The sequence below is a fragment of the Malurus melanocephalus genome, unplaced genomic scaffold, assembly GCF_030028575.1.
Source record: "Malurus melanocephalus ecotype Western Australia unplaced genomic scaffold, MMel_1.1 scaffold_11, whole genome shotgun sequence".
Lineage (NCBI taxonomy): Eukaryota > Metazoa > Chordata > Aves > Passeriformes > Maluridae > Malurus > Malurus melanocephalus.
The window spans coordinates 459705-478318 of NW_026623243.1; the positions used below are offsets into that span (position 1 = coordinate 459705).

At 37.8% G+C, this 18614-nt stretch overlaps 1 protein-coding gene across 3 annotated transcripts in view; it reads right to left on the reverse strand.

Moving 5' to 3' along the window:
* Positions 1-18614, reverse strand: part of TSPAN12 (tetraspanin 12) — a 43152-nt gene that overhangs the window by 8571 nt on the left and 15967 nt on the right. For 2 of the 3 annotated variants that reach the window (XM_057378330.1, XM_057378322.1), the window contains exons 5-6: positions 5420-5494; positions 1068-1175 (exon numbers count right to left, since the gene is read on the reverse strand). In XM_057378330.1, the coding sequence (XP_057234313.1) occupies positions 1068-1175; positions 5420-5494 (183 nt within the window). The remainder of the gene's footprint in view (positions 1-1067; positions 1176-5419; positions 5495-18614) is intronic. The other variant, XM_057378338.1, reaches the window with a different exon arrangement.

An 18614-nucleotide genomic window follows, 5' to 3' on the forward strand; every position in this document is an offset into this window, starting at 1 on the left:
CAACCAGGAGCATAAGAAGCAGCGTTTAATTTAGTTATTTAAACCAAGATACAGTACTAATTCTATTCAAGGAAAATTGATTGAGACCATTTSATTATATTATCTCAGGTACAGAACAGACATAAACACTCTACCTGCATATGAGGAATTACTCAGTTTCAGTGTACTTGAATGGCCAGAGCAGGCAACTAGAGGGGGTGTGCTGGTGTGTAATCTCTTTCTTTCAGGTTTTAGTATAAATACAGACTAACCAAGTGCTGCCAGGAAACGTTTAAATAAACAGGAAATCTGTGCAACAATGATAGATTTCAACATTTCAACAAGGGCAGCACAATGACAGGCATTTAAAGAGTTCTCTTCCTGCACGTGAGTTATATTTGGAGTTAATGGGTTTTACCTTGGGCGATTTCATGTTTCTGTAACATAATACTTCATTCTATAAAAACAGTTCTGAATTTTAGCAGGCTAGAGGGCAAAGCTGTGAATACACAAGGAAGCTTTTTGGTTTGTTTCCCACCCTCCCAGTCAAAGGAAATAAAAACCCTCATCACTTTCACAAACCTCGGCCAAAGAGACAGTGTTGGCATCTTTATGGAAACTTCCTTTCCCATTCCTTTCCAGCTAAACATATCTTAACCATGACAGCTCCATGAAAGGAAACTAAGAGCCTATGGGAAGTGGAGCACAGTTTAATATTAAAACAACATATAGACACACACTTTTTACTTTACCTGCAGAATTTTAGTCTTACATACATCATATTCTTCAATGTTATAGTAATCCTAAAAGGTACTGGTGTCCTAACCTTACTGAAAAAAGGTATGAGAAGGTTAGCAATTTAATTCATTAGTTCTTTTTTTTTGGTGTTTAAGTACCATGGCGCCTACAAAAACTGAAGATCTGGATATCAAGTGATGTTAAAAGATAGCATCACTACAGAATGTTTCATACCAAATRAACTTACATTTACTTGCCTTTTCACTCAAAACCAAACCTTTTCCTTTAGAAGATACATAACATTCACTGAGCAGGTATTACTTCAGTTCATKAATTAACTATCATCTTACCTCCCTCTGGAAGAAATTCCAAGCATGGGTCAGCCACTGGTACCTAGGCAGGCCATAATTGGTCATCCTGGCTTTCAGTGTGATCATATCGGACCACTGCACCGGAACCTGGAGTAAGGACAGGGAAGTGACTCACACAACTGATCAGAAGGTTTGTGGTTCCATCTATACTGAGATCTTTCCAGTCCAATGACTAAAATAACTGTATACAAATATAACAGGAAAACAAGGGTTGCAGTTTTCATGATACTAATACCTTACAAGCCTTTCTTAAAGTATCAGGGAAAAGTTAATTGTTTCATTCTCTTACAATTTATTGTACACTGAAAAGCAGTTACATTTTGGAAAGATTCTGGGAGGATTTGTTACAATTTAATTATATCATWACCAGATTTTTTGCTCGGCATAAAACTTGAACTGAGTCCCGTCCAARTCATCAAGGATGATATTTGTCTGCGCCAGTTTAGGTATCCCCTGGAGTGGTCTTAGATAACAGAAGAACACAGGCAGCAGCCAAATGGGAAAATTCATTTCAAGATAAATAATTTAAACAGAGCAGATGAATCCTTCCCTTGAAGTCTCAAATCCACTTCACTGTCAAAGCTGACAAACCTTGATTTAAATGTCTAACTTCTACATACACAAAATTAATTGAGATGAATTCTACCCCAAGAGTTTTTTCAGTGTTCTTCCGGCTTTGTCTGGAATCCTGCACACACGTATCCTGAACGTACTCCATTTCAGTATCTTGCTCAAAAGCAGTAACAAGGAAGTGCAGACAAGGCCCTGTGACCATTTTWTTCAAACACACAGCCTTGTAAAAATCTTTTCTTCTGGAAGGATTCCTGAAGTTGGTTTTTTTTTTCAAATGTGACAAAATTGAGGTGTTGGTACAGTCCATTGTCTGAATAAGACAMCTCCGTTAGCAATTTGTTACAAACAGCAGAAGCAAGGGCCATGGCACCTCGCACACAATGAAGTTTTAACTCAAGATYAAAACCCCACTTCAATTCAGCAGCACAAATTTCAGTGGGCCAAAACAAAACATGGATCTGAAGACTGCAGTCGCCATTCTAGGAGCACATACCATCCATGCTGAGTTTTGCCTTGTTCCCATCAGCTTTAATAGTCATGGTGAAAGAAACCACAATTGCAGTATCAGCTGTCATKTGGATGGGAGGGGAACCCAGCTACWCTAGCAGCCATGGCAYTGCTCTCCTGTTCAATGTGAAGCTAACAGTAAGGACATTCTGCAAGTAGCAAAAAATGTTATCTGAGAAAAAGAAATTGCACAGTATTCCCAAAGAAACTGATCTTCATYGTGCTAGATGATCTAAAAACTATAGGGACAATTAATGCCTGCCTAAACCCATAATTCARATAAAAACATTTCATAACATTTCATTACTACTGCTAACTTATACTACATTTTTGATGTAGCCCTAGTAAAGCTTCATATCATCAATATATTAATAAGGTACCAGAAATTTAATAGGGCTTTAACGTAGGAGATGCATTGAACTCATGATCGTTCACATGAAAAATATGTTAGCAGTAGAGTACTAAAAATATGTAAAATCATTATCATAGAATATTTCTAACACAAAAATTTACACTGGTCAYTATAATAAATTAATTTAGTTTCATACTCAACGTATTTCTCTTTCCTCTGCATTGAAAGCTAGCACTCTGCTTTCTTTGGATAATATTTGGTAGTGCTGCAATTAAGCTCATATTTGCTAGACTATTTTTTATTAACTTATTTGAGTTAAACACAGTCCAAAGTTATGCCCRCAACACAAGACATCCAACTTTTCTAGAAATTACTGGAAAGCAGAAAAAAAAAACATTCAACAAGTGAGAGAAGGAAATTAAAGACAAAACAAAACAATCTAAACCCCACTGTAGAAAGCAATTTGCATGCTGGAGCTGGAGCACTTCAGAATCGGTGTRTTTGCTGCAAGGATGCCAATAAGTAAAACCAGGGACATTGATGTACCTATTAAATATCCTCTTGCCAGCTCATACACACAGTAGTGCAAAATGACACGATTGAAATGCCTTTGTTTGACTATATGCCGATACTCATGTGTAGACCAAAAAAAAAWAGAGATGMTRGTATAAGTTCTATAAAGCTCACTCAGCTACTGAGATCTAATTACTCATTATTTTTCTAATAACTATCAAAGTTTGATCAATGCCTAAATAAGCCAAGAACCCACACTGGCTTTTCAATCTTGTGGGTGGAATAAATTAGTCATGAGGCACACTACATGCTGAGAGCTATCAGGAGCTGGAAGGGAAGCTGTTTATGCAAGGACTCTTAGAGCAACTTGTCCACACACCAAGGAGAGCCCATACGGGATCAGCAGAGGCGGTTATGCCTCAGTGACATTTCTGACAACATCACCCACACTACACTACACACCCACTTACAATAATGCCAACCGCTCTCTGAAACCCACCAGGGGTTCATGTGATTTCATGCTACATTGAAACCAATATGACATTAAGTCACCCCTATGGTTACAAGAGGGAATCACCTTATCTTTACCAAGTAGGAGGAAACAATGTTCTAGGGAATGGTCTGCACAGGTATGAAAGAATTGAAAAACAACTGTTCTCTTTAAGACTGCCACACTCCGTATAGTTCTCAGCAGCAAGAAACCCACCTCATCACACGTAGAGCAGTAGGATGTGGGGACAAAGGAAATAAAAGTAAGAAATCAGATGGATAAAGAAAACAAAAAAAGAATCCCACAACCAAAAAGACCCAACTCAACACAATATTTAAGAAGACAAGGAATTAAAAAAACCAACATATATATATATATATATGTATATACATATATACACACACATGCACACACACATAGGGAGATAAGAAAAGAGAAAGAAAGTATTCAAAAAAAAGAGTATCTGGGTTTGCTATGACACACTGAAGAATATGGAAGCATGGAATTCAATGCTGCTTATTTTAGTGAAGACTGAAGTGACAGCAATGTTTTCTTCTAGAGGGAACCAGCATGATCAGTGACATTACATATGGTAGGGCTATGCCAGCCTTTATCAAACTGTCCAAGGTTTGGGTTTCAGTGGAATAGCAGATAACCTAAAGCTTGAAGGTCAGACTAAAACACACAACTTCAGGTTTTCTAACTGAATAGTGAAGGCTGAAAACATTTTCCAGTGCTCTGAAGGCTMTGTTTCTTTCAGACAGTTTCCACTGACAATATTTCTGTGGAAAGATGGATGCCAGTTATAACAATCATCTTTGGCAAAACCCCTGCAGAGGGCAGCTGTGCCCAAAGGATGAAGAATGCCTCTTGTCTGTATTCCAATTTTAAAATAAATCAATGCAAGCTGACATTTAAAGCAAATGAATAGTTTTACTCGCTATTATATTAGAACACCTCTCTGGAATCTGTACTGCWAGGGAATGAATTCTGATGCAAAGTCCTGCCATGTAACTTCAGACTTCAAATCTGCCAGAAATTCCTTTGGTCCAAGTACTGTGTAAATATAAAGAAAGCTCTCTCACATCTTACTGCAATATAACTGTCATTCACTGTTGGAAAGACCATTATATTGGTCATATCTTGGCAGTTGAGAGAAAAATGTTTGTCCCTCTATTCATAAACATGTACCAGACTGAGTACAAGGCGTAAGGATATAGCAGCCAGCAGTTACATTTCAGTTTAATTTGCGCAACACTTACCTATTTTCTTATGTGATGGTTACAAGTCCTCAGTTTGAAAATTAAAGGTTGGTGCAGTTATAAAAACTAGACAGAGATAAAACCTCTTCACAAGTTTACAGAAGAGTGTTTTATAGTCAAGACATGTTTTGCTTAAAACTGGCATTTATAGCTTGTGGAGGCAGTGTGCAGATTTTAGCAGACAGCACGTTCTCTATGGAAAGAACATGCTGTTTACAATGTAGTACACTCTTTAAAATACAAAGAACTTTTGGGGCAAAATCCCTTCAAATTCTTGCATCTCCTCTCTCAAAATGCTTATTGAAGCCTGAAATTTATAATTTATCCTCAAAAGTACCAAAAACTTCAATGAGAACCTGCCCAAGCAAGAATAAACAAAAAATGAAGTTCTTAATTGGGGCAGTACGAAGGATTTTGCTCTCAAATATAGAAAGGGTAAGGAGAAATCCAGACAGGGCCTTCCAGACAGACAAGCTCTCCCAGGAGAACTCTGTTTAAAAAGAAGGCAGTCACATGAAATTAAACTGTCAGAATAATGAACAGAGATAAACACTACAGCAACTAGAAAACAGCTAGCTAATGGAAAACTTAATTTTCTTCTGCTGAAAAAATGCAGCCTCCTTTTCTGACTCACCGTTATTTCCTGCTCGTAGGTCCAAACACCACAGGCCAGTTCAACGCAGAATATTACAAGCAAGCTTCCAAAGTACTGTAGAAAACAGAATGGTCTTAGCTACTTTTTATAATATTTGAAATAAAAAAGTTTTCAARGTTTAATATTGTTAAGTCTTTTTTTCAAAGTTAAAGAACATCTKAAAATATTATTAAATGTTCACATGACTGAAGACATGGAAATGGAAATACATTCTTGCAACCAATACCTGAAAGATTCAGGCAGCAAACTCTATGAAAGGTAAGATGAGGTGACATTTCTTTCTTGAAAACTATACTCTTATCCAAGTGATTTGAGGTATTTGAGGTCAGGTCTAACTGTACAAATATTAGAGATTAACTGAAATATCTTTTTCTATTACAAGGTATAACCCTCAAACTATTTAAAAATGGAAAATACAAAGAAAAATGAAGAAGTACTACAGACCTTGGCAATGATGCTTAAGAAAATCTGGTAACTGCAATTARAAAGAGCAGGAGTATCTTCTATATAGCATGAACAAACCCCTTCTGAAGTACAGGGTGAAGTTACATGGAATTTAAGGCTGTTTTAACTGATGCTCTCCATTAAAAGTAACCTACTTATCTTTTATTTAAAGCAGAAATATAGTCTCACTCATTCTTGACTCCAAACCTTCTTCCATGTCAGTGGACTGAGCTTCCCTTTGCTCTCAGTATACAAGACTTGAAAGTTACAACCTTCATGGATTTTAATTTATTTGAAAATCAAAGAAACACCATCACAATATAAAACAGAATATGATATATCATTCCATCACTAGGATACATACTAAATGGCTTCTAATTTAGTTATTTAATTCTGAAATCTATTTAGRACACAAAACATGTACTGATGGTAAGTGATTTTTTTTTTCCATTAAAGGGTAACTAAGATTTATTGTTTAAAACATAGTATAAATCCACAAATGTTAGGCTTTGACAATCATCTACACAACACCTTTTTGATTCATCTGGTCTGGAACTGAATAATTCAGAGATACCTTGGCAGCTTCTGGTCTTGCCTTAATTTCTACTTGCTCACCAAATCCAACTCCCAGAACTAGGTATGTAGATGCACAAAGASATGTATAAGAAGTGCATGTAAAAATCCTCATGGTATTTTTCAGGAGAAGCCTCTCTCCATACCCTGCAGCCCTGCAAGGGTCTATCCAATAAGAATGGTACTGAAAGAAGGATTCCTGTTTCACTATGTTTCATCATATTACATCACATCGTCACAGTCGTTACAGCTGAACAACATGCTGCATTTTCTTACAAATCAACACTGCAAGCACACACAGAGCTCTGGTACTACAGTCTTTGATAAACAACATGTTCACCTGCCAAAGGTCCAAAAGAAGAAAAACAGGAGCCACACCTTCCAAGACAATGGTGCATTCTCGAAAAAAAAAAAAATTCATGAGCCTCCATGCAAGGTATCTATTATCACTGCAGTGCCTACTAGCTATAGAAAGGGTTCTTCAAAAAGGACCAAACATAGAAATCCACTTTTCTAAGTATTCATTTTGAAAGCAGGAAAGAATGCCACATGCTTTAGTGCCACATGCTCTTTTAATTAATAATGATAATAAAAAAATGTTTAAGGGCATTATGACTAATACCGTCATTTTTGAGARGGAGAACAACTAAATGTTCCAATGAAAAGTGCATTTCACTTCTTGGCTGTCAAWGGAAATTTCAGTGGGTTTATACTCCTAACAGAATCATGAGCYTGGGACTGTCTGCTATCCCTGAATCTTAAACAAAAATGACTGACTGTGATGAAAGTGATATATCTGAGGGTGTATGTACRGCAGTCTCTGCAAAACTCTTAATTTGCTGATCTTTGTAACATTTAATTCTTTCATCAAGCTTAACATTTAAAACTTCCTTGTCTTTCTCAGCACTCAGTTAAGAGTGTTTGTGGTAGTCGTAGGAGACAGAAGAGCCAAAGCCAAGATTTTCTGCTATTACTGAATACAGGCAAAGACAGAAAACTACTTATCCAGATTCACTTATAAACCAGTTCTGAGTCTGCCAGGGAGTGAGCATGCCTGWCTAGCTACATCTGGACACATCAGGACACTGCAGAATCAAACTTTCTGTCCTGAGAAAGCCCATCTCTGTCCATAACATAAACGAGAAAACACACAATGAGTTTACACACATGAAAGGAACTGAGTGACTGCAGGCACTCCAAACTCACACACAGGAGGTGGTTGCTTCACTCTGCTACTGAAGGGGAGTATTATACCTCCCTATATATAATGGTTTGCTAAACAAATACTTATATAAATTTAGCGGGGAAAAAAATCCTCTAACCATTATTTAAATTTATTACCCCTAATTTCCATCTTCCAAATCTAGGAWTTTTTACTGCCTTCAATGCTTATTYCTTGTCCCCARTTAAATTCCCACAAGAGTCTGAATGCTAAATGCATTCTCCTGCATTCCCATGCTTCTGGTTTTTGCCAGAAACAGGGACTTGGTTTTCAAGAGGGTTAATATTTCTTCCTGAGGACTGAGTGGATACATGTTGTAAAGATAAGTATCTCACTGAGAAGCACAGTTGTACATCACAGTCGAAACTGCACCAGGAGGTCACTCATATTGCCTTCTACAACACATCTCCCTTAGAGTACTCTGGGCCATTGCTGAGATATTTTCTATGGTTTCTGTTTCTTTTTTTTTTTTTCTTTTGGCAGAGAGAAGATATGAAGGGGAAGGCACACCAGGGAGTGAACAGTTTTGCAAAGACATCTACAGGCTATCATAAAATAAAGTCTACAAGCAACTAAAGCACAGTTGTGATCACTATAGGAACTGGAGACCTTTTACAGTGCAAATCCTGCAGCCTTAACATTTCCCTTTTGTAGGCAAATGCTAATCACTATCATTCTCTTCCTAGTCTGACTATGCAAAGTCATCAGAAAACTGGAGTGATGACTTGATCCTGTTACAACCCCTCAGTTTCACTGAAGGATTTCCTCCAGCAAAACTGAGAAAAACCTAAAATGTTACTTCCTTGAGAGAAGCTGAATGACTGAAATGCTGGCAGAAAACACTCTTTAGAGRGTAATAAATCAAAGTAAAAATATTTGCCAACTTTAAAATAAATAAAGTATTAGACATTTACTACTCCACACGTCATCCTTGTGGCCAAGACACTGAACTTCAGCAACCCTTCACTGTAAAATGGGCAAYGTCAGTTCTGGCAGGAACTGGCTCTCTTGCAACCTCCTTGTTAAAGCTGCTCAACCACAGATCACAAGGTGGAAGGGAAGGAGAGAGAAGAGAGGGAGGCAGCAGCTCTGTAAAGCTGTAGTTTTCCAGAAGGAACATTTTGTCTAATACCTGGAACATCGCACAGGCACTTGGATTTACAGCACCTACAGACCACAGAGGCTTACATAACCCTGTTTTTCCAGCATATCAGTCCTGAAAGAGAGGTGAWGGACCTGGGAGATGAGGAGACCCCTGTCCTCCTTCCTTTCTTGTGCAAGAGACTTAACATTTAAGAAGTGGGAATAGAAACAAAGTCATTACTGTGAAAACCGGTTTCAGAGATGTTAAGAGGGGTAAAGCATGAAGGAAAGAAAGTTAAGATATTCCCTATGCAACCACCAGATCTTGTTCTGCTGGAATGCTCTTTATGTGGTACAGGCACAAAAGGAACCACAGCCAATATCCAAATCCTGAAAGCTCCAGTGCAGAAAACACATGTAACAACTGCACGGAATCCCACCACAGGAATACTACCTACTAGAGCAGAGATCCTACCAGCCTAAACTCACCTACCGCAACTCGAAAAAACCTCCAGAGTTCTTGCTCTYGAGCGAGTCAAACAACCCTAAGTTCACATCTGCAGGGAATTCACACGTAACACAGAAAGGACAGGGGGATAGTGAATGCAAATCCAATTGTGATGAATTTCAGCCACAGAAGAGAGGCAACCATCAAGTAGATAATCAAAGAAAAAAAAAAAAAAAACCCAAAACACAATAAAAACAACACAACCAAACAAAAAAGCAGGAACTAGTATTGAATAGGTTTTCTCCTAATTCAAATAGTTACCTGCATAAAGGGTATCAGAACCCGACAAAGCACTAAAAAGGTACATGGAATTTTCAAATATGCATTAAAAACCGGAGTAATTAAAACCTATTTTTATGAAGATTGGTATAGACTGTGTACATAGAAACAAAAATTTCAGTCTGAATAAAATTCCTGCACACCAYGGTGGCACCCCACAAGAGGGTACAAGCTCTATATATGCCAGTGCTCCATACATGAGCATGTATGCTCTGGCATATACCCAAAATGTCTTCCTATCTCTTCATCTAAGGCTAAAAGCTTAGCTACAAAATTAGTTTATCCTAAATAAATTATGACAGGCATTTTTGCTATTACATTTGTTCTACCAAACTAAGCTAATGTCTATGTTATTTCTCTCTTGATCATCTCAGCCACTTAGATAAAAACACAAGCAAAACTAGCAAATGCAAGAAAAAAATCACTATTACTGAGTCGAAGATATTTTACATTTGTTTAAAAGGTTTGTTACAACAATACCCATTCTGTTCACACAGTAATGGCAAGGAACACACACATGAAGTGTCTCCCAGTATAAARTCTCTGACTCATGGCTTTCCATCCTGCAGAGTACAGGGTATTTTAGCTGCAATTGTGGGCAACTTAGGGAAGGATGTAAAGCATGAAGCACAATGTCTTATGTCTTTTGCGGAGATGTAATATAAAACTTATTGTAATTCTAGAGATTTTGCGTTGAATACGGCACATGATTCCTGCAATTAATAACCTAATCTAATTTGTCTACGCTTTTCAGGCAACAAGTGAAAAAAAACTAGTGAAAAATAACCTTTTTCTGTTACTAACATGGCAACAGGATGATTGAGAAAATTGGGACTTCAGAAAACACAGTACAGAGTTYTTTAGTTTTTTTCAGAGATTTTTTTCACAGTACAAATACTGAATTCTGACTACATTTAGCAAAGGAAAACTGTAGTTAAAGCTCTAGTGCCCTGCAGTAGTTTCCTTCAGTGCAACAGCCAGTGCCCTACTTCAACCACCATGATAATCCCCCGGCGCAGATACCCAATCTACATGACTGTCCTCTGAGGATGCCCTTCTGAACCCTGTGTAAAGATTATGTCAGAAATGAAGCCAAGACCAGGAACTCTTACAGAAATTTGGTGACTTTGGGTATTTAGTGATCAAGCCACTATGGCATTCTGGTGCCAAGCAGGTAAAGACTGCCATACTACTAAACTGAGTGTACMAAAGTATATTCTGGGCTTTTTCCACATGTGTTTTTTCATTCTGCCACTGATGGCTTCAATAATTTCTTGCTCAAGACCTATGAAATGCTTCATCAGCAAGCAGCTACTATAACCAGTAAAATTGGGCTGCTAGCCTATGCACAAGGGGAATTGGAGACCTGAACACATCCCCAGTCATGCTCCCTTGAGTCCAATAACACCASTGACCATTCAGTTTGCAATTTACAAGTGTGATTTGGAAGCAAGAGCCATGAAGAGCTGTGTGTCAAACCAAATTTCATTTGAAAATAGAAAGGCACAAGAATAGTATCATTTATCTTTTGCCATTTTTGGTTTTATTTTGCGTCATGTTATTCTCTTCTGACASCTTCCTAGCAAACTACTGTCAACCTAAAGAGACTTCACAATCTACTTAATTAATCCCTAGAGAACAAATATATCCCATCACACAACATAGTCAAAATACTGACTTCTTAAGCCCACTTCCAGACAGTGAGAAAGCAAGAACACACTCTGTGTATGAAAGCAAACAGCAATGGCACACAGGGACTAACTACCTGTTGTCAGTTGCAATATAGTGAAGAAAAGTGAGAGCATGGGGAGCTTTTGGAGAACCTGTTCCATAAGACTGCAGAAATCCTTTTCTGAGAAAATGCGCCTTTCCTTGAAGGATCAGTGTACTTATTAATGAATCATCATTCACATGATCTGCATTTTATTTCATAAACATCTTTTTTCTCAAGCTTTACTACTCTCCTCTGAAGCACTTTTCTTCCAGAAGATATAAAACCTTTTTTTTTCCCCTCAGACTTGAGAAAAAAAACCCAGCCCTTATGCCAGAGCAAACAAAGAGTAGCTGATCAGCAGCTACAGCCTCCTCAGACTTGCTGTCTCACACTGCTTTCTCAAGCAACATGGCATTAGGGGTGAAGAAAGCTCCGGAAAGGGCAGGGCTGAAGGAAATTCCAAGAGGGCAGCTGCAGAATGAAACCTTATGGGAACCTCTAAAACACCAGCATACATGGTATGTAAAGCAAATGCTAGCAGACATTAAGAGTTATGCACAGCATTTCCAAATGGCTAACAGCCTGAGAGTATCAGCCTTGTTTTTCTGAATGCAAGTCATCCAAACATCTCTCTGCCCCCTGGGAAATGCCAGATGACCATCACCACTGGATCACCAACAGGAACCAGAACCTTTCTGKGCAAAATCAAACAAGTCCTTCCTCCTTCGATAACTTGCAGCTAAGGTTCCCCTTATTTTYGTCACTTTACATGCTAACTAGGTTATTTTAATGATTAAATGGAGTCAGACAAGCTGCATGGAAAACTGAGACCTGTTTATCCACTTCAGCAGCAGAAACTTTCCCCTGCCTCCATCCCCTGCACCCTCAGCCCTGCCCTGTAGGAATCAGTAGTCCATTAGTYATTTTGATTTTAAACTAGGTTTATTTGCTTAACAACACAAAAATTCGTGAGAGATGCAGCCACAAGTCAACAGGGAAATGAGCTGAAACAATCAACTTCCAACATAAGCTACTTAATGTCATCCAGTTCTTCAAAATAAATACTTTTTACACAAAAATGATTAAATATCTCTATTAKCTTAGATTTGTTTCCCAGATCACAAAATTTTATCAAAATTGCTTAAAGTCTGTGATCTTTGCAAAGTCCATGCACTATATAGATGCTTAMCACTTTTTTCTAAATATTTATAAATAATTTTAATTTTTTTTATGGCAATGRACATTCTAATTTTTTAATGTATCCAAGTTCTTTTTATTGATTCTTSAGCCTTGATTCTTCTGAGGGATATTCATCACATGTTGTAATTTTTTACTTTAATGGTTACCATTGCTTATGTAAGTAAACTGGTAGTACTTTGGAAATAGGCAWATGCTGACTTCAAACAATTATTAGGATTTATTTGGTAAAGGTTCAGCTACCTCAAGTCAGTGAGCTTCCAGGAACAAGGGTTATTGCAAGGTCATGGTAAAGTACTAAACAGAACATAGGTAAAGATAGATCTTAGACCATCATTTTCTCATGGCTTATCATATTGCCTTCCCCCTTCTTCTTCCCCTATTTCACAGGAWTTATATCCAAACCTAAAGTTTCCTTTCCTGCACAGATTTTTCAAAACACAGCTTCCTTCATTTGTCTACCTGCTCTTTACTTTCTACCAAGGAAATTACACACCATAAAACTGTTTCTTTAGTCAAGAAAACCCTTTTCACTTGTAAAATAGACCCATTTGGTGCTGATACACAGTAACAGCCTCAGCATGTTCTTCAAACAATGTTCCAAAACACTTCAAACAATCACAACTTTGAGTGAAGATATGCTCCTATGATACAAAACCCACACTGCAGCCCCTGAGTACACAGCAAAGTGCCTTCAAGGTTAGTCAAAAGGGTACAATTCAACAAGAAAAATATTAATTTACCTGACAGAATATCCACTCCATAGTCAGCTTGTGGCAACAAGAATGCAGCTGAACAACAGCATCAAGGCATACCCCCCCTGAGGCTGGGCTGCRTCTCAGACAAGACACAGAGATTTGGCTGGGCTTTGTGGATTCATATACTCCTTCCTTGCTCTTACGGACCTCTCCCATTMCCTATTCATTTCAGCAGAGGAAAAAAAACCTGGGCAAACAAGCAGTGAGAAGAGCTGGAAAGGACAGAGGGGAAAAAAGTGCACTCTGACAGCATCATCTCAGTCAAGATGCAGCTTCCCATGTTTTCTCAGTCAAGATGCAGCARCCCTCATTCCCCATCCTGGCATTAGTTAAAACTCTCTACCCTCAACCAACCCAGTGYTTTGAACCTACTGTCATATCAGCCCCTGTCTTTTCAATACTTTTGTGGTACCCATATCCATCATTTTACCAACCTTTTTATTACTAACTTCCCTTTTCTTTTGACTTGGGATATTCCAGAGCCCTTTTCAGTTCTGGCGCTGTTTCATTCCCTCTTATTGCCCTGGGCATCAATGACTTTTAAGAAGTTAGAGGAAAGAAGCAACATTAACAGTGTAACAAGTGTGAATAAGGGAAAACAGGAACAAGGAAGTAAGAGCAACAAAAGGATCTGAGGCCAAACACAGTGACACCSAGTCAAATGAACATTCAGGATATTAGTACCAGAGAACAAAGTAGTCATCTCCCATCAGGTGAGCCTATAAGTCCAGAATGCCACCGGAGTACAGAGAGCATGTGTCATGCAGAAAACATACTGGAACCATGAAATGACTATGTCAATAGATACCTACCATTTATCTCAGCACTGTGCCTCTTTCCTAGAGGATAAGCAAGCGTCTTTTCACTACTGAAGAGATATACACACACAAAAAAAATTATGGCCTCCTAATGGCAMTCTCCAACCTCACTGTCCTAAATCAAAGGCACTTCCCTGAAGTGCCCTCAAGAGGCCCGACAGTTCTTGTTACTTGGAGCTGCTGGATAACTGCACCAAATAGTGCTGTGTTGCCTCTGCAACACTGTGGAGCATTCAAGACAGCTGCTCAGTGTCTGGATGAAAGAAGATCATCATCACCATGATCACAGCAAACATTTGGATTTAAGTCAAGTACTTGCAAGAAGACCTGGACACTCCCACCAGTTCAATTCCTGTCATGCACCCCCAYGCTGCCTAAATACACAGCTGCTCGTGCCTGCTGTGTGTTCAGCAGGCAGCACCTTCATCACTACAGCCCTACCAATGTCCCACTTGGCCAGGAAACTCATGTGTGTGTCCTCTGTAAGCTCCCTCTCCTAGTTAAGGAAATTGGGCACTGCTTCAAAGCTTTTACCCTTGAAAATGTCTTTTAAGGACATACACAGCAAGGATTTATTTACGCCGGGGAAGACAAGGTCAACAAAACACACCTCATGCTTACACAGGCAGACTGAGAGGTTGGCACTGAACCCCAGGACCAATATAGTCCATTCCACAGAGCTGGGAGCCCTGCAGAGTACACACGTTCCTGCAAAGCCTGGCTTAGTTCCATGGTGACACCATGGCATCATCAAAATCCATCTCAAAATCGAACAATTTGTTTGAACCTTACAAATCCTGATCTAAACAGTAAAGAAGCTTGCCCTCTATCTCATTTCAAGCAAAAATGATGTATAATAATGATTAGCACAGGTAAAAACATCTCAAGCAGCTTACCTTTGGATTCGAAGTTAGAAATATAGAAAGAACAAAAATCTCTATTTTTTTAGAGAATTGTTAATATTTTAAACTACTGGGGTATAATAAAAATTGCTGAACTTTAAATGGATTTTCTCTTACCAGTGGAACATCAAAGCACTTCAGAATGCAAGCTAAATGTCCAGTCTCTTAGTTACCAACCAACTATCTGAAATTGAGATTTAGCAGTGGACTGGCTTCACATCACACCTGAACTACAGTATTATAAACACATTTAAACCTGTCTTTCAAACAAGGCAGGCCAACCTGTCTTGTGAATCTCTATCTTCCTCCCACCCATACTACATTCATACGTGGGCTGTTGATAAAAGGCACAGAATAAAACTCAGTCTGTCCAGCTTAACACTAAACTGCACGGATTTACAAAAAGTATGTTTGCTAGCCATTTCTTCCCTTCAGTGCTTGGTATCTAAATAATGAAGAAATACTTCTGGTTGGTAAATAACAATTCCAGTGCCAAATGTTGGTACGAGGTATTGGAGCAGCTGTAACTGTGCTAACAGTCCACATGAGTCAGAACAAATATCCTTTATTATTACAGAGCAAATAACCTATACTATGTGTTACTGCAGAAACAYATGCTGCCACAAAAAGGAAAAAAAAAAGAAAAAAACAGACAACAAAATTATCACTAGTCTCATATTAATTCCTGCCAACTGTAGTCATAAGTACTACAGAATAGGTAACGCTGTGGCACTGTAGAGCAGCTAACATTTCACATAGAGTAAGAATGTCTTCCAGGAAGAAAACAACAGCAGTTACTGGCATCTTGCAACATAACAGATGTCCAAATTTAACCACTCCTATCACCTCTGCATCCACATGGACTGCAATGGGTGTATGTGCATAGAAGAATTTGCCCCAAGTGGTGACACAGTGAATAGTATCTCAGCATTCTTTAGACAGACTTCACAGAAACCACTAGTTTAAWGATGGTTTGTATGGTTATGTTTCAATTCAATACACAACTTAGCCTGCCAGGGTACAATTTATAACCAGGTTTTGCCATAACTGAATTAATAAGCTGTTTGACCACACACCAACACAGTCTAACAATGTTGAGCTCTGAGGAATACTTATTGCTCTGTCAACTTCATGATAAAAATCAGTAACAGGATTTGCCCTGTTGACCAAGTATTTCTAACAGATTTTCCCTTTGTAAAACATATGCAGACGAATTTGAATCCTGTGCTGTTTAAATGCTCTGTTATAGAAAAGTTATGGTTATAAATACAAGAACTTGCAATGAAAACTCTAGCCAGGAAGTATTTTCTAGTGGAATTTTCATGAAGCTCTTCTTGTCATGCAACAGAGCTTACTCTTGCTATTTTAAGAAAAGTAGAACTTTTAAAAAACCCACCACATTCYTAAGGTTACTATTCTTAAAGATATATGCTCTATTTTAGATTTTGCGGTTTTTTTTCTATTAGGCAATGCGCACAACAGACTTCAACAACACTTCAAAATGCACAGAGCCTCAGAAGAAGAAGCAAAGAAGGGTTTTTTCCAAATCCAGAACCAATCCTGTTGAAAGAACTGTACCAACCACCACAAAACCTGCACTCACTTTCCCATCCTTGCACTTGTCACGCATCCAAGTCAGCGACTTGGAAGAGTRCAAATCTTCCACTATAGACTGACATCACAGCTACTTCTACATGAGAATTTTAGTAAATCACACAAAAAAATATAGGTACCTAAGGTACACACAGATTCTTCACATCAACTACCCTTCAGGACKTATTTCTGAAGTAATTACAGGATCGTAGCTTTAAAATGCTGGTTCTACAAATAGTCCAGAGCATGCACCTCAGAAGACTGACATTTCACATTTTCCTACTATTAAGCTGAGCAAACATGAGTTTGATCTATACTTATTACCCCACATGAAGTCAGGAAGGTTTCAAGCATTTAATTGCAAGACAGAATTTCAAAAACAAAGGAAAATGATTATGTATTCAGATTTATTAAAAACTAACACTATAAGTATTTTATTGTCCTTATGCTTTATTAGCTTTTCCAAAAATCCACTTCAATTAACATCAGCACTAGCAGTTAGCATGCTGCCAGGAATGTCAAGACTTGTATCCAAGTATCTATGCATGCCATCATTATGGCTTTCATGCACTTCAAAAAGAAGATTAAAAGCATGATTGAAGAGGTTGTTAATGTTTTACATGAAGTTTCTTTTCTTTTAGTTCATCTGGTTGAACAAAAGCTCATTTTGTTGATCCATCACTTTTCTGATTAGTCCGATGAATGAAGAATTGATTTATGTCTGCATACTTCTGCATGGTATAATGTAACTGCATTCATTTAACAATTAATCAAAGACAATGACATACTTAGGAAGATACCATTTAGTTTTGCTTAGCAAGAGCAAATCTCAAGCTCCTGAAAATGAAATATTGCAACATAAAATGACAGAAATGTCTTGTTTTGATTTAGTGTAACTTGACTGCCTAAACACACTTCAAATAATTTATTTCCAGATGGCACTAAAGGCTATAAATGATTTCTTCTTTTCACTTGCAGTGTAAATAAACTGAARGCCAAAACCAGTTTTAACTTCATTTTCTCTTGAAATAGTTAGGTGTGTTTTTTCAAAGCTCATACCTACAATAACTTTTTCTTTCCCCAGATACTATGTGGCATTGATCTATGTCATATAGTTCTTTTCACCTTTTAATTAATATTTATTAGCATTAAAAACAATCACCACTATAAAATAAAGAACACATACTGAAAGTAATTTTATAACCTTACCAAAAACCCCAAAGGTTTAATAAGTTTATCATATTTTAATACTTTCACTATTTAGATGAAACAAAAATATGTACAAAGCCTTTTTATGCTATGTAAGAAAGATTAATAGAGAAGTAATTATATGATATGACATTACATTAATCCTTTACTCTTACACACATGCCCATAACTGAATAATTGTTGTAGAACATGTTCCTAATGACTTTAACACTGCAAGGTAAAGATCTAGAAATAAAAAATGCATGACTATTCTGTTATTCTAACATATTCAGATAATTATAATTGAGAGTTTTCCCCAATACAGTTTTAAAAGAATAATCTTCACATTGCATACAGGCTTAACAAAATATCCAAAAGGAGAAACAGCACTGCCCTCTTGCAACTGAGAACACTTCTGCTCTTCTGCTGCAGACACTGAAATGGAAAAGTCAAATAAAGCTTTCTCCAACTCTCTCAAAAAAATAGAAAAGAAGACATTTTAATTCAAAACCCTAGGACAGTTTTGCAACTGTTTATTCTGCAGTTAGAATATTTCTATTAGCAAAGAGCAAATATTGCATGAATCTCAGGAAACTTCTCACAGTGTTTTACAGTCATTTTGTGCAAAAGCCATGGACTTTAGGAATCACATACTTAAGCCCACACAGATCCACAAGAAAACTTCAATTGAATGCACGTTTTGAGAACCCAACACACACTGCAGTGAAAAAACAGAAGGACTTGCAGGACAGCAAYTCTACTTGTATAGGACCCTGAATATTCTCAAGGGTTGAAGGGTGACATCTTCCACTTTCTCCTACTGCAATTACAGTCATCCAAGTCTGATACACCTCTTTCACACCCATTGCTCCCACTCTCTTGGGGCTACAGATTA